At 42.5% G+C, this 24029-nt stretch overlaps 2 protein-coding genes across 17 annotated transcripts in view; both read left to right on the forward strand.

Annotated features, from left to right (window-relative positions):
• bcar1 (BCAR1 scaffold protein, Cas family member) overlaps positions 1-12001 on the forward strand; it is a 257597-nt gene extending 245596 nt beyond the window's left edge. For all 9 annotated transcript variants that reach the window (XM_069901522.1, XM_069901518.1, XM_069901516.1 and 6 more), the window contains 2 exons: positions 6805-6894; positions 8558-12001. In XM_069901522.1, coding sequence (XP_069757623.1) covers positions 6805-6894; positions 8558-9067 — 600 coding nt within the window. In that variant the 3' untranslated portion in view covers positions 9068-12001. The remainder of the gene's footprint in view (positions 1-6804; positions 6895-8557) is intronic.
• A 7439-nt stretch (positions 12002-19440) lies between these two features.
• Positions 19441-24029, forward strand: part of LOC138744816 (leukotriene B4 receptor 1-like) — a 110100-nt gene continuing 105511 nt past the window's right edge. For 7 of the 8 annotated variants that reach the window (XR_011345773.1, XR_011345775.1, XR_011345772.1 and 4 more), the window contains exons 1-2: positions 19441-19663; positions 21146-21224. The gene's annotated coding sequence lies outside the window, so the exon portion shown is untranslated. The other variant, XM_069901527.1, reaches the window with a different exon arrangement.

Genomic DNA, 24029 nt, shown 5'->3' on the forward strand with positions numbered 1-24029 from the left:
GACGTCTTTATATTCGCTTAACTGGAAATCTAATCCACAAGCTTTCAAAGTGATGGAATATTCTGTCAGCCTAGAACTTTCATGAATGGCAATTAGTGTGTGAACAATGAAAGGTATTCAGCAAGACTCTTCCTCCTAAGTTGACTCTTAAGAGAGTACTTCCTACAACAGACATCCATTTAGGAGGGAGAGACAATTTAACAAATGCTAGGGAAACTCATGGCAGAGTAGTCCCTTCACTTCCATTTTCCATATCCTCATGAATTATTCTCTCTCAAGCACCTATCCATTTTGTGAGCATTGACTGACTACTTTTCTACTTGGGTATCAGGTCTCTTCTCTCTCTTTGGCTTGACTTCGCAGACGAAGATTTATGGAGGGGGTAAAAAGTCCACGTCAGCTGCAGGCTCGTTTGTGGCTGACAAGTCCGATGCGGGACAGGCAGACACGGTTGCAGCGGCTGCAGGGGAAAATTGGTTGGTTGGGGTTGGGTGTTGGGTTTTTCCTCCTTTGCCTTTTGTCAGTGAGGTGGGCTCTGCGGTCTTCTTCAAAGGAGGTTGCTGCCCGCCAAACTGTGAGGCGCCAAGATGCACGGTTTGAGGCGATATCAGCCCACTGGCGGTGGTCAATGTGGCAGGCACCAAGAGATTTCTTTAGGCAGTCCTTGTACCTTTTCTTTGGTGCACCTCTGTCACGGTGGCCAGTGGAGAGCTCGCCATATAACACGATCTTGGGAAGGCGATGGTCCTCCATTCTGGAGACGTGACCCACCCAGCGCAGCTGGATCTTCAGCAGCGTGGACTCGATGCTGTCAACCTCTGCCATCTCGAGTACTTCGACGTTAGGGATGAAAGCGCTCCAATGGATATTGAGGATGGAGCGGAGACAACGCTGGTGGAAGCGTTCTAGGAGCCGTAGGTGATGCCGGTAGAGGACCCATGATTCGGAGCCGAACAGGAGTGTGGGTATGACAACGGCTCTGTATACGCTTATCTTTGTGAGGTTTTTCAGTTGGTTGTTTTTCCAGACTCTTTTGTGTAGTCTTCCAAAGGCGCTATTTGCCTTGGCGAGTCTGTTGTCTATCTCATTGTCGATCCTTGCATCTGATGAAATGGTGCAGCCGAGATAGGTAAACTGGTTGACCGTTTTGAGTTTTGTGTGCCCAATGGAGATGTATCAGGTAGTGAGTAGATAATAAGCACTCTGCATAAAACAAGTTCTTCCTTTCATCCATTTCATATCATTTGCCAAATCTGTAGTCCCTATCTTTAGAACCATAGAACATTGCAGCATAGAAACAGCCCCTTTGGTCCATCTAGCTTCCACTTTGTCCCATTGGCCTGCACCTGGACCACAGTCCACAATACCCCTCACATCCATGCACCTATTCAATCTTCTCTTGAAGAAGATTTTTAAGATCCCATATTCACAACTTCTTTTAGGAACTCATTCCACACTCTCACCAACCCCTGAGTGAAGAAGTTCCCCTTAAACGTTTCACCTTTAGTCCTTAACCCATGTTCTCCTCACTCAACCTCAGTGGTACAAACCCATTTGCATTTGCCCTTTCGATACACCTCATAATTTTGTATACCTTTATTCTCTGACATACCTGGGAATAAAATCCTAACCTATTCAACATTTCACTATCAATTAGCTGTTCAAGTCCCAGCAACATCTTTATAAATTTTGTCTGCACTCTTCCAATCTTATTGATATTGCTTCTGTAATTAGGTGGCCAAAACTGCACATGTGACTCTAAATTTGGCCTTACCATCTTCAACATAACATCCCAATTCATGTACTCAATACTTTGATTTATGAAGGCCAATGTGCTTTCTCTCCCTCCTGCTCCTTTTTTCCCCATCATAATTTTTCTCTCTCTTGCTTTTCAACACTACAGTCGCACAGTGGAAGAGAAATCTTCGGAAGTATTTGAAATAGTGTAGGAGAAAAAAGAATTGTGATACTCAGCATTTATCATTTCAGTGTTCATTCTGCTTTATGTAAATGAGTCAAAGTTGATTAAAACCATTATTCTGGAACTTAAAAAAAAATTAACGATACAGCACAGTAAAAGGTCCTTCTGGCCCATTAAACTACCAACCACATATCTGTTTGGAAGGTGTAAACCCACATGGAGAATGGAAAAACTCCTTACAGACAGCACCGTATTTGAACCCAGGACCTGGTGCTGGAACAGGGTTGCACTAACCATTACGCTAATCATGTTTTCCTTTCTACACCCTTACTTATGCTTACCTGTCAGCGAAGACAAATTACTAGCGTTGTCAAATTCAAACGAGATGTATTTAAATGTAGAATGAATGTATTGAATTATTAATCCTTGCAATTTTAATGTAAAGTGCCTTTATTTGTATTTTTTTTATTGTTTGTTTCTGAAAGGAAATTAAGGGATTTCAAAAAGCAGTGGAGTATGATATGGGATGTTATGTTGGAGTGTATGAGTGGGTTTGAATTATGGGCAATGTCACAGAGATGAATGAAACAAGATGATGGAAGGATTTGAAAAGATGACAAGAATCTAAAACCAGAAAGAACACTGGGCACCAAGTTCAGTGGAGGAGAGGAAATTGTCCTTGACCTTGTAGTCGAGTTAGAATTGAGGAAAGGGAAGCAGGGAATCTCTGTTACAGTGAGCCTTGAGGTGGTAGAAATTTTACATGGAGACTCCCACTTGTTAAGATGAGGTGAGAGTTGGCTTCGTTTTCCCAACATACAGAATTGTAGTTCCTTCATTGTCATAAACCTTGAATTCTTCAGAATAAATCAAAAACAGCTTTTTTTTTTAGTTATTATTTTATTAAATTCTGAGGTTATATTTACATTAAAAACATGATGATGAATTTCAATATTCCTATTTGAATCTGGTAGTTTTAGTCATTTTTGTCAGTGATGGGGGAGGAGGCACAAATAAAATAAAAGATAATGCTCCAAGAATAAAGACTTTTTAAAGGAGAAGAGGGTGAACATGTCATTAACCTGGTGCACAGAGGTAAAATAACGAGTGTAGAATCACCACTCTTCTTTGTCTCTCTCGGTTCCTTTATGTGGGCAACAAATTAACTTTTCTTTTTCCTGGTAAGTACTAAACTGGGAGCATCGTTAATTGCTCTTGGCATTCGGAAGTTTCCTTTGTTAAAACTTGGTCTTGCAGCGACACCTAGTGCTGCCATTGTTACTTTTGCCTGCAAGAAAATGGCTTCTCCCAGTACAGTTTAAGATGGAGCTTTCTGCTCCTGTTTTCCACCAAAATGCCTCTCGTCTGCCTATTGGACCCAACTTGAAACTATTCACATCAGCAGCCAAAAGCATTGATTGAAATGCGCTGGAAATTCATCCAGTTCAGCCCTGAGAGATTTTGTTCATCTAAAAAGTAGAACAGCACAGCACATGATATTGTGCCAACCTATGTAAAGCCACTGCACGTCCATCAACTTTCCCTGCCTCACATCCCATAACCCTCCATTTATCTTACATCCACGCTCCTGTTTGTAGGACACAGAACAATATTTACGTCATGAAGCTGGAAAGGGCACAGAAGAATTGCAAGGATGTTAGCGGAAGTTGAGGACTTGTATTATATGGAGAGGCTGAATAGGCTGGAATGTGCCTCCCTGGAGCATAGGAGGCTGAGGGATGGCATTAGAGGTATTTAGAATGATGAGATGGGCAGATAAGGAGAATGGCTGTCATCTTTTTCCCAGAGTAGGGGAACCTAGTCCAAAACTCAAGAACCTAGATTTAAGTTCAAAGATGTAATAGAGAACTTCTTCACAAGGAGGGTTGAATAAGCAGCCAGAGGAAGGAATAGAGGCAGATACTATTGCAATACAGTATTTAAAAGACATTTAGATGTGCACCTGGATAAGAAAGATTGAGTGGGATATGGCCCAAACACAGACAAATGGGATGAGCTTAGAAGGCACCTTGATTAGCAGGGACATATGGGGCTGGAGGACCTGTTTCTGACTTTGATTTGGGCTTCATGGTTTTGATGTCTGCTGTATGCAGAGCTTCCATTCAGAGTTAGGAGGCTGCAGGTCCAAATGTGTCTCTGGATCCTTTTTACCATTCAGGTTGTTGGGAGAGAAGTTCAAAGTTTGGAAAAAGGCCAGAGCTGCTGGTGCGGACCCACAGAGAGCAGGCAGTGGAGATAACACACTCCCCGGCAAAGTCCAACCACCCAATCTGACTGCTGCCAGCTCCATACAGGCTATTAATGGTTTTTTAATTGAGCCGACGGTGGTTTAACTTGAAAAATCCTGTGACTTTGGTCTGGTCCAAGCTGGCAGTGCCTATGATCGGCAGCACCAGACTCGGTTAAACAGCGGAGACAACCCATGGGATGGTGACCATGGCAGCGGACCTGTGAGGGGTTCTGTGGCTGAAGAACACATAGGCGGAAGGCTGTTGGTGTCTCGAGGCGAGGAAACCGGGCAGGCTGCAGGCGACTGGGATTCCTACCAGGCTGCGGGCAACTGGAGACTGGCTGAAGGAGTACCAGGTGTTATCATCAGAACGCGAGGGTGCCAAGGGCACTGAAGGTTTACTGATCATATCAGAGGTTCAGATCTGGAGTTGGGGTGCTGATGGTTTGGACTGGACTCGGTGTGGCTGCAGGAGGTGAATCCACGGATACTTAGTGATGCTGAGGGGACTCTTTTGTTTCTCTGTAAGAGGCGCTTCAGGTAATTTCTGCTGATGGCAAATCTGTCTGCCTTCCAGCAGACTAAAGCAAATTCATGTAATATTGCACTGTTTTTATTACATGACAATAAAGGAACCATGAACTTTTGTCGATGCAAAGGGTCTGAGATCCGGTGTCTCTGTATCTGTCCCCTTCCCTGATTTTCATTTTGAAGCAGGTAACAGGAACCCTGGTTTGATTTCTTGGCCATCTGTCAGTTCTGTGTGTCTCTAAATCTATTTGCCTGGCTTTAGGGCCCAATCTAACCACAAGTGGGCCATTTCCTCACTGATATAAGAAACTGTCCTTCCTCATTCTCTGGTGCTACTGGCTCCCAATGTTGTTCTTGATGCCTCAACGCAAAATGTTGACTTATCTCTTTACCCCCTTGAATGCGGCTCAAATTGCTGATTTTCAGGGCGGCATGGTTGATGCCCAACCCTATTACCACACTGCTGACCCAGGTTCGAATCCAGCTCTGTCTATAAGGAGTTTGTACATTCTCCACGTTTCTCCGTGGGTTTCCTCTGGGTGTTCTGGGTTCCTTCCACCCATCAAAATGCACAGGGATTGTTGTCTAATTGGTGCATTTGGGCGGCACAGGTCAGGGGGCCGGAAGGGCCTGTAACCTACCGTCCTGTACGTGTAAACTTTTAAAAATGTTAAAAAAAATCTCCTGGTAGTTTGATTTTTTTTGGACAAAATTGCAGCATCTGCAGTCCCTTTTGCCTCTGTCCCTTTTCCCATTTGCTTCATATCTGTGTTGGCCATAAAATTTTTAGCCATAGGCCGTCAGTTCTAGAATCAATTTTCCACATATTTTTCCATTCTATCTCTTCTCTGTTTGGATGCAGTTTAAAATCTACCTCTCATGAGAAGTGGGCACTGGACATTTGAAATTCTGAGTGACAGATGTCGGGCAGACAAAGTTTTTTAAATGTCATGGAACCAAGGTTAGTGTATCTGTCTGGATATGATATGGGGTCAAGGATCTTTAGAGCTTACTTCAGATGTTGTGTTCCATTTCCATGGACTTTAATAATTTTCTAAAATAATTATATCCCAGTGTAATAATTTAGAAAATGAAGATGAATTTCAAATTTGATGATTTAGTTTGGAACATCGGACCTTCAGTTTAAGGGTAGTTTAAAGCATGTAGGTTGTTGGATGTTAATGGCCCTCTTCCTGAGCTCAAGGGCACTGAGACTATTTGCCATATCTGCCTTGGCTGATATTGACTACTTTAGCCCTGCCATGAGAATTGAAGCTATGAGTTATGTTAATCATACACCCATTAAGGACACACAACTGTTCATTTTTTGCTTTGGGCACACAGACCATTTGGGCAATTATGTTTGTCACTGTAAGTGTTGTGCTAATGTGGGTGGTGTTTGAAGACATGTCTTCTAATGTGAGCAAATTTAAGTTCTGGGGAGTCACCATCTTGGAGGATCTTTCCTGGATTCAATACAAAGCACATCAGCGCTTCTACTCACTCAGGAGTTTGCGGAGGTTTGGTATGACATTGGAAACCCTGGCAAATTTCTACAGACGTGTGTTGGAAAGAGTGCTGACTGGCTGCATCACAGTCTGGTATGGGGACACCAATACCCTGCAAAAGGTAGTGGACTCAGCCCAGGGCATCACAGGTAAAACCCTCTCCACTATCGAGAACATCTGCAGGGAATGCTGCCATTGGAGAGTAGCAGCAATCATCAAGGATCCACACCACCCAGCACACGCTCTGTTCTTGCTGCTATCATCAGGAAAGAGCCACAAGACTCACACCACCAGTTTCAGGAAGAGCTGCTACCCCTTCACCATCAGACTCTTCAACAATAAACTCAATCAGGGACTCATTTAAGGACTCTTACTTTTGCACTTCATTGATTTTTTTTCCTTTCTGCATAACACAGTTTGTTTACAGTTCTTTATTTATTTACATAAGTACATTGTGTACAGTTATTTTTCTTGCACTACCAATAAGTGGTAATTGTGCCTTGTCTACAGGATAAAGAATCTCAGGGTTGTATGTGATGTCATGTATGTACTCTGACAATAAATAAATTATACCCTCTTTTGTTAATTTCCAGGGCAAGGAGGAGTTTGAGAAAACACAAAAGGAGCTGCTGGAGAAAGGGAACATCATACGTCAAGGCAAAGCCCAGCTTGAGCAGCAGCAGGTGAGGACATCATGCACAATGGAACAGGGTATCCATCAGTAATTGCCCATTGTGCAAGGTGATGGGGGTCACCACCTATTTGGGCACCACAGGGCAGATAAGTCTTTCCATTGGACTTAAACTTTAAATCTAAGCAAAGAAAATGTAATGGCTTCAATTCTTTCCTGTTACACATGGGGTAGGATTGTTGGAACCATCTCCAGTTGTTAAAACAACTAAGTTCTGTTCTATGAATCCCCCAGCTTCAACCAGGTTTTGTTCTAAGAGTGAAGAATTGAACAACATGCATGAAAGTATGGTGCTGAGGGAACATTCTCTTCTACAAATTGTTGTGTGTTGATAAAAGCTATGTGTGATTGCAAACCCTTGTGTCCAGACCCACCAAATATGATTCACACAGGCAGTGCAAACATTCGCACACTATGCACCTACCTAGTGGTGTCCACTGCTCTATTCGCTACTGACTATGAACCTTTCCTGGACCCAACATTGGGACATCATCTTCCTTTTCTGTTTTGACTTGGTAACGTGAGTCAACCAGTTTAGATAGGTCCTGCATTGATACACTCCACTGCTGAGGATTGGCGGATTGAAGATTGGCAAGTCTGATCCCCCAAATATATAGATATATATACAGAGCTCGAAAAATGGATTAAACCCAAAATTCAAACTCTGTAAAAGGGGCTATTGATAGGGAGCACTGGTTCACACCCATTATTAATTTCTGTGGCATTGCAAGCAGGGCAACAAAAAAAAAATCATCACTCCCAAAGTGTCTGAACCTGGGCAGTGAAAGGGCAAATACAAATCCTGTGGCTGCTATCCTTCCTATTTCTCGCCTGTTACGAAAGAGCTGTTTTCAATCATTCTTAGCAGAGAAGTAGAGGTGTGTGTGGGCATTCATGTGGATGCACACAATGGAGGGTGTCCGGGTTATATTCCAATAGTTTTCCTCTATACTTCACCATCGTAATAAGATTCATTGGTTGGAATTGTAGCTGAAGTATAGGCAGAAGCTGCTGCTTTCAGAACAAAAATGGGTGAAATTTGCAAATGGAGAGGGTTCAGAGAAGATTCACAAGAACGATTCCTGGGATGAAGGGATTAGCACATGAGGAACGTCTGACGACTTTTGGGTTGCACTTCTTAAAAGTTCAGAAGAATGAGGGGAGAACTCATGGAAGCATTTCAAATGTTGAAATGCCAGGATAGACTGGATGTGGCAAAGTTGTTCACCATGGTAGGGCACAACTTCAAGATGAGTGGGACCCATTTAAAACAGAAATGGGGAGGAATTTCTTTAGCCAGAGAACCCCTGGTATTTGCTACTACAGGCGGGTGTGGAGGCTGTATTTAAGGCAGAGACTGATAAGTATTGATAGGATTATAGGGAGAAGACAGGAGAATGGGGCTGTGGGAGAATGGAACAGCTCGTGATGGAATGTGAGGATAATGCAGGATAAAAGAGCCATAAGTCAATGATAGTGGAGAGGCTTTAATAGGCCAGATGGCCAACTTCATCACCTGTTTTTCTTATTTTTGGGGAAGGTGGTCTTGTTTTTATATAATTTTATATAATTTTTATATAATTTTTTATATAATTTTATAATGTAGCATTGTCCGAAGAAAGGACAGCTCACATTTAATATTTTTGCCTTTGCAGGTTAAACAATTTGAACGTCTTGAGCAAGAAGTAACACGACCTATCGAGAATGACCTGTCCAACTGGACCCCAACGCACCAATACGGGCAGGTTAAGAGCAAGCTGAGCCCCTCGGACAAACAACTCCTTTTGTTTTACTCAGAACAGTGCGAGTTAAATGTTACCACATTAATCAATGCCATTGATGCCTTCTTCACATCCATTAATACCAATCAACCCCCCAAAATATTTGTGGCTCACAGCAAGTTTGTCATTCTGAGTGCTCACAAGTTGGTTTTCATTGGGGACACGCTCTCTCGCCAGGCTAAATCGCAAGAAGTTCGCAATAAAGTAACCCACTACAGCAACCTCCTTTGTGAGATGCTGAAGTATATTGTTATTACAACAAAGACAGCTGCATTGCAGTATCCATCTGGCTCTGCTGCCAGAGAGATGATGGACAGAGTTACTGAACTGTCGCACTGTACACATCAGTTCAAGCTGATGCTAGGCCAGTTAGCAGCCATGTAAACCAGATATGACTACATTTTAAGACTGAAAGCAAAGAGAGCTGTAAATGAATTATTGTAAATATTGGCCTACCACTTACCCTTCCGGGGAGAGAGCTTTTGTTTTGTTAGACTTTGGCATTTCTTATTAATCAGAAGGATATTTAAATTCTACACGCTGTAGTTGTTCTTTTTCCTTTTATTATTGTTGATTTAACATTGTATTCTCTAATATAAAATGGAAATAATTTCATTGTCAAACCTAAATTACCAACCTATGAATTCTAGTTTAATCATTAAAAGTAAATGAGGATTATTAATGCATTAAAAAGAGCAATTTTCTACCGTGACAATTAACTGTCCCCTTTTCATTATCGTGGGACTGTTTTAATCAATGAAACATCTCTGCTGATTCCAGAGTTATAATCCTGTGCAGCATCATTAATATTCTCTCTGTAGGTGGGGGGGGGGCAAAGAAAATGAGGAGCTAACAAGCAGATGGTAAGCTTACCTCTTCCAATTTCATGTTGTGAAAGAATGATGTCTGCAGACGCTGTGATTGTAGTGAAAACACAAATTTGCTGAAGGAACCCGGCACTCCGCTTTCCACCGGGACCGCTCCCTCTTCCATCTCTCCCTCGTCCACTCCTCCCTCCCCACCAATCGTCCCCTTGGCACCTGCACCTGTGACCGCAGGAAGTGCCACAATTGGGGCCCAGACCTCCTCCCCCACCACTATTCGGGGCCCTAACCAGTCCTTCCAAGTGAAGTAGCTCTTGTGAATCCCCCACCACTATTCGGGGCCCTAACCAGTCCTTCCAAGTGAAGTAGTTCTTGTGAATCTGCAGGTGTTGCCTGCTGCATCTGGAGCTCCCATTGTGGTCTACCCTACATCGGAGAGATTGGGCACAGACCGGGAGATCGGATCGTTCAGCACCTTAGCTCTGTTCATCGCAATAGCAGGGATCTCCCAGTGGCAAACTATTTCAGTTCCCCGCCCAATTCCCATGCCGATATATCCATGGTCTCATGCACTGCCAGACTGAAACTACCCGTAAATTGGAGGAACGGCACCTCATATTCTGTCTGGAACCCTGCAACTAGATGGCAATAACATCAACTTCTCTGGTTTCTGTTAGTTTTCTCCCCCGCCCCCCATCTCTCCCTTTTCCCTACACTGATTTCTCTTTTCTCTAGCTCCCTCTTTCCCTTTCCCCATCTTCTTTCTTCCAGCTCTGCACTCACGGAGCCACCCCCTTCCCTGATCAATCCTCACAGTTCTTCTCCTGACCTCCCCTCCATGTACTTCTTCTGCCTTTTAGCTTGTGGTCCTCCCCCTGCCCTTTCTTTCCTTCTCCCCCAGCCTTTTTATTTAGGTGCCTGAAGAAGCAGTCAAGCCTGAAATATGGGTTATACATTTTTGAATTTTGAATTCCTTCAGCATTTCTGTGCTTTTATTCCAATTTCATGATCTGTTTTTAAAAATGGAAAGGGTGTTAAGTTTTCAGATGGATTTGAATCATACCTCAGTTGGCGGGCTGTGTGCTTTCCATTGCATTTCAATATTTGGGATTAGTTTTGCTCGCCCATATAAGAAAATGCAAATGAAGTGGTGCCTTTAAATTACAAAAGCTTCTGCTGGTGAACAGAGCTAAAAATCATTTGCCGCATTCACATTGTATCTCATGGTGTGGGGAAGCAAAAAAAAATCATGATCTTCAGTGTCATTTTGGTGACATATTTAAGTTTCTGTGTAGTTTTTTTTATATTCAAAAGTGTATAAAAATTTGTTTTTAAACATTTGCTATGAATATATTGGCAAAATTGATATGTTGAACAGACCAAGTTGGGTTTCATCTGAAACAATGACTGGAAAAGTATGAGAACTTCATTTGAACATTTTAACCAAAGACTCCCTGAGGGCATCAGACCCTGCCATTATTGTTGGAGCAACAAAATAAGATCAATTTGCTTCAGAGTTGACGGCCTTTGATCAGTCAATTACTGGAGTCCATAATCTTATTGCATACACTAGTTAGTATCCCCTTTACATTGCAGAAGAATTGTTGACAATTGCAGCCATTTGGATGTACTCTACTTAAATGAGTTTGATGGATCATTTATTTAGCTTTAGTTATCCAATCTGCATGTGGTACCATCTTACACACTCCAGGTTGTTTCTTTTATATATTTAAAATTTTATGTATGTTTGAAATCTAAATGGCTGGTATTTGATGTAATTGGAGGGTTATTATCTTGTAAGAAATGTATCGTTGTTTGTATATGTCTGCACATTATATGAATATAAGCAATTGTGTTTGACACATGCTGGTCCAAGACTCTTGATCTTGTTTTTGTGGAAAATAGAATTCTACAGCATGTTTTACTCAGTGGAAGACTGGGCACCAAGCCCAAGTGTGTCGTGCACTGACCTGCACATGGACAGAAAAAGACAATAGAATAAACCAAATCTTGGCAACACAGCTCTGCAATAACTAACGCTGTAAATTATTTCCAACATGTGAGCTGTTACGATACTATCCAGTGGCGCCAGATTTAACACAGCACCACTTCAGTAAATTAATCAGTTAGAAATTGTTGCCCCCATAGTGTGTTTGTTAAATGTAATTCAAGTTATGGTTTAGGAATTGCAATGTAAAAGGGGTTTAAAGTAATTATGACATCAGTATTGATTGCTGGAGCTTTTACAGTCATGCTAGAAACCCCTGGTAGTTTAAAAAAATAATTTGTATTTTATCCTATTTTATTTCTGGTCTTAACATTTTGGTGAAACACTACTATAAATGTCATGTATTCTTTACAGCGCAGTCTGGTTCATATCCATCAGAATTTTAATTTCTCTCACACAGTGATTGGTTTAGGGTGGCTGTTGAATTTTGTATTATATTCAACTGGATTTATTTTTAATTATTAAACAGGCTTAAGAACCATAAAAGTGAGTTGTGTGTTTGTGGCTGAGAGCTAAAACAGCTGTGATTTGTTGGCATGTTTTTAGCACTGCTTTTGGCTTTGGGGATCTGCTGAAAGAACTAGCCTTTTTCTTAGGTGTTGCATTGAGTTCCATTATAAAATCCAGAAATGTCAACCTGAAGCTCTGAACATTTCCTTACTCGAGTAAACTAAGAGTGGAAAGAGAATTCCCAGCCCCTTGTACTGATGAATAGTGACAGTCCCCTTCCCCAAACTGAGGATGTTCATATTCAGGGTCTCCTTAATGCCAGAGAAAGGATCTTGAACTGCTTTGGTATACTGTTCAGACGCAATAAGTAAACTTGAAGGGCAGTGAAAAAATTTATATTGTTGATGATCTTACTTTTGGAGATGGTTGTAAGAAGTAAAACACCAAAGTTTGCAGACACCATGGTGGAAGTAAAAACATGATGCTGGAGAAACTCAGAAGGTCAAACAGTGTTCTTTATTTAGCAAAGATAAAGATACATAACCAACGTTTCAGGCCCGAGCCCTTCATCAGGGTAGATGGATGATTGTTTGAGATTGTAGTATTGTGGCTACAGATCAGCTGAATGAAATCTCATAAAACCAGATTCCCAATTGTCCTTTATTGAAAATTAAATTACTTGCAAGGTAATGGGATGCTAGATTAAACATGATTTTTATTGGTGAGTACTTATTTTTGGACTTTGAGTTCCTTTCCAGTTATTTTTTTTTAATAAGAACCATCTCTGATACCTTCCCAATTATGAAGAAAAATGTGGACAAACCCAGTGATCCTTGACTATATTTGTTCATTAAGGAGTAGTTACTGTTTGAGACCAAATCCTTTCATTGCTTGGAGCAGTGAGCAATTTAAGAGATGCCAAGGTTTATTTTTCTGACTCTTTGTAAGAAAATTTGTGACCTCTTATTCTTTAATTTTTATTTAGACAAACAACACGGGAACAGGCCCTTTCGGCCCATGAGCCTGTGCTGCCCATTTACACCCAATTGACCTACAACACCGGTAGGTTTTAACCATTTAACAATTACTGCATAGAAACAGGCCAATTTGGCCCTTCTAGTCCGCACTGATTCAAGTACCCTCCTCTCATCCCACACTAGCACTCTGCCCATATCCCTCCATCCCCCTCCCATCCATATACTTATCCAACTCTTTCTTAAATGACAAAATTGACCCTGCCTCCATCACCACCCGGAAGCCCATTCCACACAGTAACCACTCTCTGCGTAAAGAAGATCCCCCTCATGTTACTCCTGAACCTTTGCCCATTAACTCTCAACCCATGACCTCTTGTATCCGACTCTCAATGGGAAAAGCCTTTCCACATCAACTCTATCTATCCCCTCATTATCTTAAACACCACTATCAAATCCCCTCTCAGCCTTCTGCATTCCAAGGAACAAAGACCTAATTTGCTCAATCTTTCCTTGTATTCCAGTTGCTGAAACGCAGGCAAGATTTTTGTAAATCTTTTCTGCACTCTCTCTATCTTGTTAATATCCTTCCTATAAATCGGTAACCAGAACTGCACACAATACTCTAAATTTGGCCTCCACCAATGCCTTGTACAGTTTCATCATTACTTCCCATCTCCTATATTCTATGTACTGATTTATATAGGCAAGCATACTAAAGCCTTCTTCACCACCCTATCCACATATGCTCCTACCTTCAGGGAACAATGCACCGTTATTCCTAGATCTTTCTGCTCCGCCGCATTCTTCGATGTCCTCCCATTTACCACATATGTCTTGCTTTGATTATTCTTTCCAAAATAAAGCACCTCACACTTATCAGCATTAAACTCCATCTGCCATCTTTCTGCCCACTCCTCTAAGCTTAAATCCCTCTGCAATCTTTGACAACCCTCTTCATTATCCACATTTCCCCCTATTTTAGTATCATCTGCATATTTACTAATCCAATTTACCACCCCATCCTCCAGATAATTAATATATATGACAAACAGCAATGGTCCCAATTCCGAACCCTGAGGTACACCACTTGTCACCGGCCTCCATTCTGACAAACAATTATCTACTACTACTCTCTGGCACCTTCCTTTCAGCCACTGTTGAATCCATTTGACTATCTCCAAATTAATACTCAAGGACTTAGCCTTCCTAACTAACCTCCCATGAGGAACCTTATTGAAGGCCTTACTGAAGTCCATATAGGCAACATCCACTGCTCTACCCTCATCAACATTTCTAGTCACCTCTTCAAAAAAATTCAACAAGATTGGTCAAACACGACCTTCCATGCACAAATCAGTGTTGGTATAATGAGGACAACGTGGGAAGGGTAGTAATGTAGAGAGGAGTCATGTGCAATGTCTTGCAATAGAATGCTGGCCTTTTTCTAAAGCTGTTCTTGACATCTCAAGAAGTATAAAATATTAGGCCACACAAAAGGTGTGAAAAACCCTTCTGTTCTCTTTCTATCTGGCGCCCTGATCAGACCCTGTCCCTCCATATACTTATATATACTATCTCTAAGAACGCTTTCCATCAATTTACCTACCACAGACGTCCAAGTTACAGGTCGATAATTGCTAGGCTTGCTCCTCAAACACTTTTTAAACAAAGGAACCTCATGTGCCAATCCTCCGGCACTATACCCGTCTCTAATGACATTTGAAAAATCACTGGCAGAGCCTCCGCTATTTCCTCACTAACTTCTCTCAAGGTCCTGGGGAAAATCCTGTCAGGACCTGGAGACTTATCCACCTTTATATGTTTCAAAAGCTCCGGGACTACCTCTTTCTTAATCACTATAGTCTCCATATTTACCCCCTTTGCTTCCTTTACCCTGCACAGTTCAATATCCTTCTCCTCAGTAAATAATGAGGAAAATAAATTGTTCAAGACCTCCCCCATCTCTTTTGGCTCCACACACATTTGTCCTTTCTGATTCTATATTGGACCAATTTTATCTTTCACTTTCCTTTTGCTATTTACATATTTTTAGAAACCCTTTGGATTTATTTTCACCCTACTTGCTATAGCCACCTCATACCTTCTTTTAGTTTTTCTAATTTCTTTCTTTTTACATTCAATATAGTACCCAAACATCTTTTTTCCCTGTTTCTTATATTTATTGTAGTACTCCCTCTTTTTTCAAACCAAGTTTCCAATATCCCTCGAGAACCATGGTTTTGAAGGGTGGGAGGAAACCAAAACCCCCGGGGAAAATCCATGCAGACACGGGGAAGAACGTACCAACTCTACAGACAGTGCGGGATTTTAACTCCAGTCACTGGCACTGTTATAGCTGTAATTCATGCTTTTTTTGTAATTCTGTGGAATATCTACTGTGATTGCTTTCTCTGACCTGTTTGAGTTCCTTTCCTGGCTATTTTACCAAAGGCTTTAATCAGCCAGTTTAAAACAGGTGCTAAAATAGCAGAAAGAGGAATCAGATCCTATGGCATTAATATTCACCTGCTGGTCTGGTGACCCGTTATGTAATTGCAAGCAACAAGTTGCTGGTGGGACTCCACAACTTGGGCTGCATGCATGGGTAGAAATAAGCAGTCAACGGTTGAAGTTAGGACCCTTTATTGAGAATGTAATTTCCCTTATCCTTGAACCTTGTCCCTGAATGTATTGGTGTAGAATGTAGCTGAGTGAGAGTTTGCATTTCTATGATTTCCCCAAACAAAATGCATTCTATTCCCTACAAAGAAAATATTTCTGGGGTCGTTTTGACTGTGTCCTGGTGTGGAAATAATGAATAGATATAGACTTGGATGAAAGAAGAAATGGAGATGAAAACAGGCTGCTAATCTGCTAACACAGCTTTACACCATCACACACATTAAACTTATCAACACTGCAATTTCACCCTACACGCACTAATGGCAGACAGTCACAGAATATGAAGTATTCGGGTCAGGTGGTATCCGTGGAGAGAAATAAACAGTCAAAGTTTGGGTCAGAACCAAACCTAATTGTTTGCTCGAGGTTTCAGCATCTGGGTTCCTGTGCTTCTCTGAAATAAATATCAAGACCTGCAATGCAGTCTTGTTACCTTCGGGGTTGGAATATAACACGGAGAAGGAAAATGAAAATAAAGGGCAGATTATTTGAACCTTGTTGCTACTGCCAGGATATATTGGAAAAGCATAGTGTGTACATGTGTGCTGACTTCACAGAGGGCTCTGAAGGTGACAAGGCAGGTCGTGTTGGGATCCTGCCCTGTCGGACTGCTTCTGGGTCCAGCCAAGTGGGCCGATAATAGATCCAGGCAATGGACATCAGGAGTACCATCTATGCCAACTTCTTGGCTCTCTTCCAGAGTAATGCTTGTCGGGATATCAATGGAGAAAATAGCACAGAGCTTTGTAGCTTGTTGGAAGCCTTCCTCAGATGATGTGCACTGAATAGGTTAGAGTGCATCCTGGATGTTCATTGACAATTTAAATAAGAATGATTTTAAAACAAATAAAAAAATATAAAATGGGAGCCTGAGCATTTTTTTTATATAGACATGCAGCACGGTAACAGGCCATTTCAGCCCATGAGCCTGAACTGCCCAAATATCCCTATTAACCTGTTTTGAATGGTGAGAGGAAACCCATGAAGACACGGGGAGACCATACAAACTCGTTACAGAGAGCACGGGATTCAAACCCTGGTCCCAATTGCTGTCGCTGTAATATTGTTGCACTAACCACTACACTAACTGTGCCCCTAAGATGAAAGCAATAAAAATGCTAATCTAGATGCAGATAAATCTACCTCTACGCTTCCCTGTTACACCCTCCCAAGGGAAGAACAGAATCAGCTAGACAATCAAATTCCATCTTTACTATCCCACTATGTGTTCCCAGAGCAGGAACAGTTGGGGTTCACATTATACTGTCCCATCACATACCATATTTCCAGGGCAGGAACAGCATCAAATGATTGGGGAAAATGGAGAAAAAAAAGAATGGAAGGGAAATGCATTCAAATCAAGAAACATCTTGTACCAACCTACTGATAAATGGGTTTGAACAGAGAGATGGCACTAAAATAAATGATAGGTGAATTGATTATGAAACAAATTTAAATATTTTAATGCATTGAACAGAAAATTAATTACATATGTATTTTTCAAAATGAATTATGCCATTGATGTTCAGTAAGTTTTACTGCTGATTAAATTAATGCCATTTTCTTAATTAAAATATTAACAATGTAGTGTATTGTATAATTGATGCATATATGTTAATCTATGTTGTCATGTATCATAAAATGTTACAGTAATAATACTTGAACCTGTTAAGCCATTGCTTGATGCCTGAATTACATTCTGTGCCCTGCAGGGAGGAGGAGAGGATGCAAGCTCTAGGCTGTGAAATGCAGTAGGAGCATTCGAAACAATAGTTTCATTTAACTTGTTAAACCATCCACTAGATCTCCTTCACAATTGACCTTTGTTGTCAGAGTAGCTTCTGATAGCATTGTATTATTTTCTCATGGCAGTCTTTTAATGTATATTGTTTGTTTCATTTTGTCATTCTTCATTCTTCATAAAATGCCATTTCTTTGAGCGATACGTCCACCAGTCGATTCATCATTATTGTTTCAAGGTTCTTAATTAGTTCTTAGTGCAATGGTGTTTCAACTACTGAACAAAAGGGGGTGCTAACAGAATACAAATATCTAGTTCAGATCTGGACGTGACTCAAACCATTTGATTACATGCTCCTCCAATTACTGAGAAATAAGGGAGATTTAAAAAAAATTCAAAGTAATGTAGAGAGGAGTCATGTGCAATGTCTTGCAATAGAATGCTGGCCTTTTTCTAAAGCTGTTCTTGACATCTCACGAAGTATTAAATATTAGGCCACACAAAAGGTGTGAAAAACCCTTCTGTTCTCTTTCTATCTGGCAGCTGCCAGTCATCTGGCTCTGTCTTTCATCCTTCACCTCCTTGGTCCACTGGCCCAGGGACTACCCTTCCCACCTTGTCCTCATTATACCAGCTCACTTTCCTCCACACACAGTCTTGATGAAGGGTACCCGCCCACAATATTAACGTTTCTTCTTTCTCTTATGCTACTCGACCCACTGTGTTTCTCTGGTAAATTATTTATGGTCCAGATTACAGCATCTGCAGTCTCTTGTTTAACAAAAAGGTTGCTTTATGGTTTTATTGTAATTGAAGCAAATTGTGAATAAGGCAAGAGGAATTCAAACAGGTAATAGATGCTTGTACACTGATAACAGAATCCTTCATTGAAAATCTGATGGACAACATGATGGAGATGATAATCTTGGTGTCACTTAAATGACAATTCCAGGCTGTTGAGGCAAAAACAAGTTGAGATGATCCCCAAATCAACCTCATGGTCTTGACTGGGTTTTTACATGCGTTAAAAGATTAGTGGTTGGCACAATTCTGTTACAGCGCCAGCGGTCGGGGGCTGGGGTTTGAATTCTGTGCTGTTTGTAAAACGTTTGTGCATCTCCCTATGTCTGCAAGGGTTTTCCCCGGGGGCTAATGGTTTCCTCCCACCTTGCAAAACATACTGGGGCAATTGTTGGGCAATTGTGTGTAATTGGGCGGCACAGGTTCGTGGGCCGAAATGGCCTGTTACCATGCTGTATGTCTAAATTCAAAAGGAAGTCTGCAGATGCTGGGGTTGAGTGCAAGCCACAAATGTCCTGAAGAAACTCAGCAGGTCATGCAGTAACTGTAAGAAGAAAAGGCTAATCAACGTTTCATCAAAACACAGGTACGGCCCTGAATAAAAAGGTCAGGGGAAGAGGGGTTGGAAGATGGATGTATCAATGGCTGCTGTCAGTCAGAGCATTGTGTTTCAACGAACCAGAAGGTTGCCAGTCCTCACCATTATTGATGGTTAAAACTAGCTGAATTTTCACATGCAGTTGAGTAGGAAAGCCATTGTTGTGTTGAGTGCTAACTTAGCTCTTTCACAGACTGCCCCCTTGAAATGAAAGGAGTCGATGTGTGGTGAATTTGGCTGATGAGTTAAAGCCAGATGGAAAAACTGATTTTATGCAACTGAACTTTTAATGACATCATAAATGTTATGTACTACTAACCCATCATTTTAAAACAAGTGTAAAATTCTTTCAGAAAAAAATTACAACGTTTTCCAAATGTCTGTTTTCTGATTTGTTTCTCCCTTAATTTTGTTTATGTTCTGAATTCTGTTTTAAGACTTCACTTGGATTTGGAGTGGCAGCACTTAAATGATCAAACTAATAATCCAGAAGTGTGAGGGAAAATTCCAGGCAGCCAAGTTCAAATTCCATTGCAGCAGTTTAGATTTATAATTCTGCTCATAATCAGCAACTTTAAAGAAGTATCCAGCTATTACAAATGTTGACCAGAAAACACTGGACTAGACTGGGAAACTTGCTATCCTTTCTGTTTCACAACTTGCTATGATGATGTCAGGCCCACCAGCCTGCTGACTTTGTAGTGGTGCAGTGAGGACCACATCTGATGCATTTGAAACAGAGGAAGAATAATTTGGATGGCCGATCAAATGAGGCATTAAATTCAAATGTGGCAAACTCTTTCCCAGCACGGACTGTATTGTAACTTTGGGGTTGGAAACATCCAGAAGATGGTCATTTGAGATAATTCCTACGCCAAGTCACGCAACAGTCTGACACGGTAATGTACAGAGAAACATTAATCACAGTTAGAAGTAAAACACTGTGCTTGAAGTAAAAACACAATGCTGGAGAAACTCAGCAGAACTCCTCCACATTGGAGAGACTGAAGGCAGACTGGGTGATCACTTCGTCAAGCACCTCTGCTATGTCCGCTGCAATAGCCTGGATCTTCCACTGGCTACTTATTTTTATTTCCCTGTCCCATTCCCTTGCTGACATGTTTCATGTACCGCCAGTCTGAGTCCATCCGTAAATTGGACTGGGCATTCTCCAACCTGGTGACATTAATATCAACTTCTCTGACTTTCGTTAACCCCCCCCCCCTCACTTCTTCCCCCATCGCCTTCCCTCAGCTCTATCTCTCCCCTATCTCCTTTGGCACATGATAAATTCTCATCTCATCCCTTTTCATATCCAGTGAACTCCTTTTGTTGGTCTGGATTCCTCCCCCAGCCTGAATTCTGAGATTTCTTGCTTCTGGCTCACTCTGCTTATTCCTTGAAGAAGGGCACAGGCCCGAAACGTTGGCAATATATCTTTGCTTTTTATGGACGCTGACAAGACCGGCTGAGTTACTCAAGCATTTCGGTGTGTTTGAGGCCCTCATCAAGGTACAGAGAAATATTTTTACCGCATTCGTCACAGACAAGGAGCTCGACCGTCAACCCAGGATAGACCCACCTCTGCCAGATCAGACATACCAGAGTTGTGGAGGAAGGAGCCCTGGGAGTCTAACCTATCAACTGTAGACCCCAGGAGTTGTCAGGTGAATCACTAATTAGAACACCTGCTTGTGATTACCACCAGCTGCTCAATTAAGGATCTATTCTGGTCAAATCCACTCTGGAAGAAGCACTGGTGGGAGCAGTGACACGCAAGATAATTTTACACATAGATTGGTGCCTGGAATGCATTGCTGGGTGTGATGGTGGAGGCCAGTACAATTATGACTTTTAAGAGACTCTTAGATAGGCATATGGAGGTCAGGAAAAATAGAGGGTTTTGGGTGTTAAGGAGGGGAGGATTAGATTGTTGTGGAGTAGGCTTACATAGGTTAGCACAATATCATAGACAGAAGGGCCTATACTGTGCTGTAATGTTCTATATGTTCTGGGCGGGTCTCAAACATACTTCACAGAAGGTGGCAGGGAATGGATTGAGTTAGCTGAAGCCTGCAGCACATGTCTGCCAGTTCGATCTATTGCAGGTGGAAATAAGACAACAGGCATCCTCAACACTTCACTCAATGACGTGCCCAATAGACCGAGGACTCCACCTCACCAATAATCCCCAATGTTCCTCACTCACAGCCATCTCCACGTAGCTCACAGCCATCTCCACGTAGCTCACAGCCATCTCCACGTACCTCACAGCCATCTCCATGTCGGCAGCCAATCTTTGCTACAATGGGATGAGGGAATTGGGGGAGGATATTTCTAAATCTATGATTGTCCTAATTGTTTTTCCTCTATAAAAACAGACTTTGGAGTGAGGAAGAAGAAGAAAAACTGGAGCTCTTTGGGATAAATCCATACGAGTTGGCAGCTTAACAACACCAGGTAAGAGGTATCGGCTCATTGCAAAGTGGGTAAAATCATGGCTCTTATTACAAGCAGCATTTATGAAACTTGTCCATTGAAGTATTTTTTAAAAAATAGCGACATTGTGGGAGCTATTGTAATGGCAGTGCTGCCACTGGTGTCGACCTGGGAGGGCGGGGAGCGGAGACACAATGTTGCTTCGAAGGGTTCAACCATCCATTCCTAACGTCGGAGGCTGCGAACAGGCTTTAAATGGTGTGTTCAAGGAGCTGGGGCTGCTTTATTTTAAAGTCCCGCAACCACTGGTCTTTGCCCAAGATGGTGGCACCTGTGCTCAGCAGAGGGGGGCTGCAGACTCCAGGGCACAAGAAATGGAGAGAACACTCCCCACCCACATACTGAGAAGGAGAAGCAGAGGTGACGATCCTACAGGAGGGTGAGTCCGGCGGGGGACCTAGCGGCTGAGGGACCCCCACAGGCTGCAGGCGACTTGTGGTCGGTGAACCCGCACGGGCTGTGGACTGCTGGTGGAGACTGGCTCATGGGAACCAAGTATCGAAACTGGGATTCAAGAGGGTGCTGAAGTGAAGAAGGGCTCAGGAAAGGCCTCGGGCGCTGAAGGCTTCCTGATCATATCAGTTTGGATCTGGAGCTCAGGTTGCTGATGCTTTGAATTTGAGTCTGTGTGGCTGCAGCAGCACTGGAGGCGAATCCACGGTCACCCAGCATCTCTGAACAGACTCTCTTTTGCTTCTCTTTCTCCCATTATTAAGGGCACCACCATGCAATGCTCATGGCGGCTCTCGGCCTTATGACAGGAAGAAGGCAATTTTGTGTCATATTACATGACAATAAAGGAATCTTGAATCTTGATTTATTACTCCTCAGATACGTTGTCCATATTATTCCTCAGCCTTGCAGTTAATCTGAAACCTTTTCACATGGTTAAATTTTACAATTCATAACTTCTCACAAAATTAAGCATTTCGTGTTTCTGTGCAGCAGAAAGTGAAATGGTGACACATGAGCTAATATGTGGGAAATATCGAAGTGTTGGCGGTGACTATCTCTGAGAACCTACCTTTGACATTCAATGGCATTATCAGCATGGAGTCGCCCACCATCAACACCCTTAAAGTTGCCATTGATGAGTCAAGTTGTATATAGTGTGATTACCCTAGATAGCATGTTGTGATTAAATCGCTCCCTGACTTCCTAGTTTGTTCACAGTATCTACACAGTACAAGTTACCAAACTGCTGCAATATTATCTAAGCTTGATTGAGTGCAGTGATGCTCTGTGGCTGAAGTGCGTGACCTTGGGTGGCACGATTAGCGTAGCAGTTAGCGCAACGCTATTACAGTGCTAGGTTCTCGGGTTCGAATTTGGCGCTGACTGTAAGGAGTTTGTATGTTCTCCCGGTGTCTGCGTGGGTTTCCTGTGGGTGCTCCAGTTTTCCTCCAACCCTTCAAGAACATAAGGGGAGAGTCCGTTAATTGGGGTATTGAGGCCAGAAGGGCCTGTTATCATGCTGTTTCTCCAAATTAAATTAAAAATTGATCGAGTTTGCTGTTGAGGAGTCTGATGGTGGAGGGGTAGCAGCTCTTCCTGATCGTGATGACGTGAGTCTTGTTGCATCCATACCTCTTTCCTGATGATAGCAGCGAGAACCGAACGTGAGCTGGGTGATGTGGATCCTTGATAATTGCTGCTGACCCCGATGGCAGTGTCCCTTGTAGATGTTCTCGAAGATGGGGAGAGTTTTACCTGTGACATCCTAAGCTGTGTCCACTACCTTTTGCAGGCTGGTAGTGTCCCAATACCAGACCATGATGTAGCCCATCAGCACACTTTATACCACACATCTATAGAAATTTGGCAGTGTTTCCAATGTCATGCCATACCTCCACAATCTTCTGATTCCATTAGTGTGTTGGGTCCAGGAAAGATCCTCTGAGATAGTGACTCTCAAGATCTTAAATTTGCTTATCCTCTGCATCTCTGATTTCCCCGCTGTGGTTCGTAAAGGATTACTTAAGGTGAGTGGAAAGAAAAAGGTTGAGAACCTCTGCCTAAAGTTGAAACTCCTCATCATGACAACGTGGAGTTTTGACTCAAAACATTGATCACTAGGTGCTTTCAGACTGCCTTGTAAAATGGGGTTAAGCGGGCAATTTGCCTGGTTAGCATCCCACTCACAAGGTAGCTTGAAAGGGTCCAACCTGGTCAGCGTCATGCAAAGTCAACGGGGTCCCTGTCCTACCTCGAAGTTAGTCAGGGAACCCAGTTAAACTTACCCAGGACACGCTGGCATCACAGGGAAACCCTGTCTGAAGTTTCTGTGGTAATTGGGAAGAGAGAGGATCGCTGCCAGGGCCCGGGGTGGAGAATTTGTGGGGGGGGGGGGGGTGGGGGGTGAGAGGTTGCTGCTGTGAAGGGGAGAGGAGAGGGGTCACTGCCGCAGGGGAAAGAGGAGAAGGGTTGCTGGTGCGAGGAAGAGGAGAGGGGTCACTGCCACGGGGGGAGAAAGGAGAGGGGTCACTGCTGCAGTGGGGGAGAGGAGAGAGGTCACTGCTGCAGCGGGGGAGAGAGGAGAGCGGTCACTGCCCCGGGGGGGGGGGGGGGTGAGAGGAGAGGGGTTGCTGCTGTGGGGCTTTCATGAGTTAGTGCAAGGTAGATTGAGCCAATGGAGGGGAAAGTTAAACTGTTTACAGATCAAGCCTGCAAATATTCAGCCCAGCTTCAATGAAAAAGGAAAGTTGGTGGTTCGGAAATGAAGTTTGAAATGGAGTTTGATGACATGGGGTTAGACTGATAACTCCT

Source organism: Narcine bancroftii, chromosome 10 (assembly GCF_036971445.1).
Source record: "Narcine bancroftii isolate sNarBan1 chromosome 10, sNarBan1.hap1, whole genome shotgun sequence".
Taxonomy (NCBI): Eukaryota; Metazoa; Chordata; class Chondrichthyes; order Torpediniformes; family Narcinidae; genus Narcine; species Narcine bancroftii.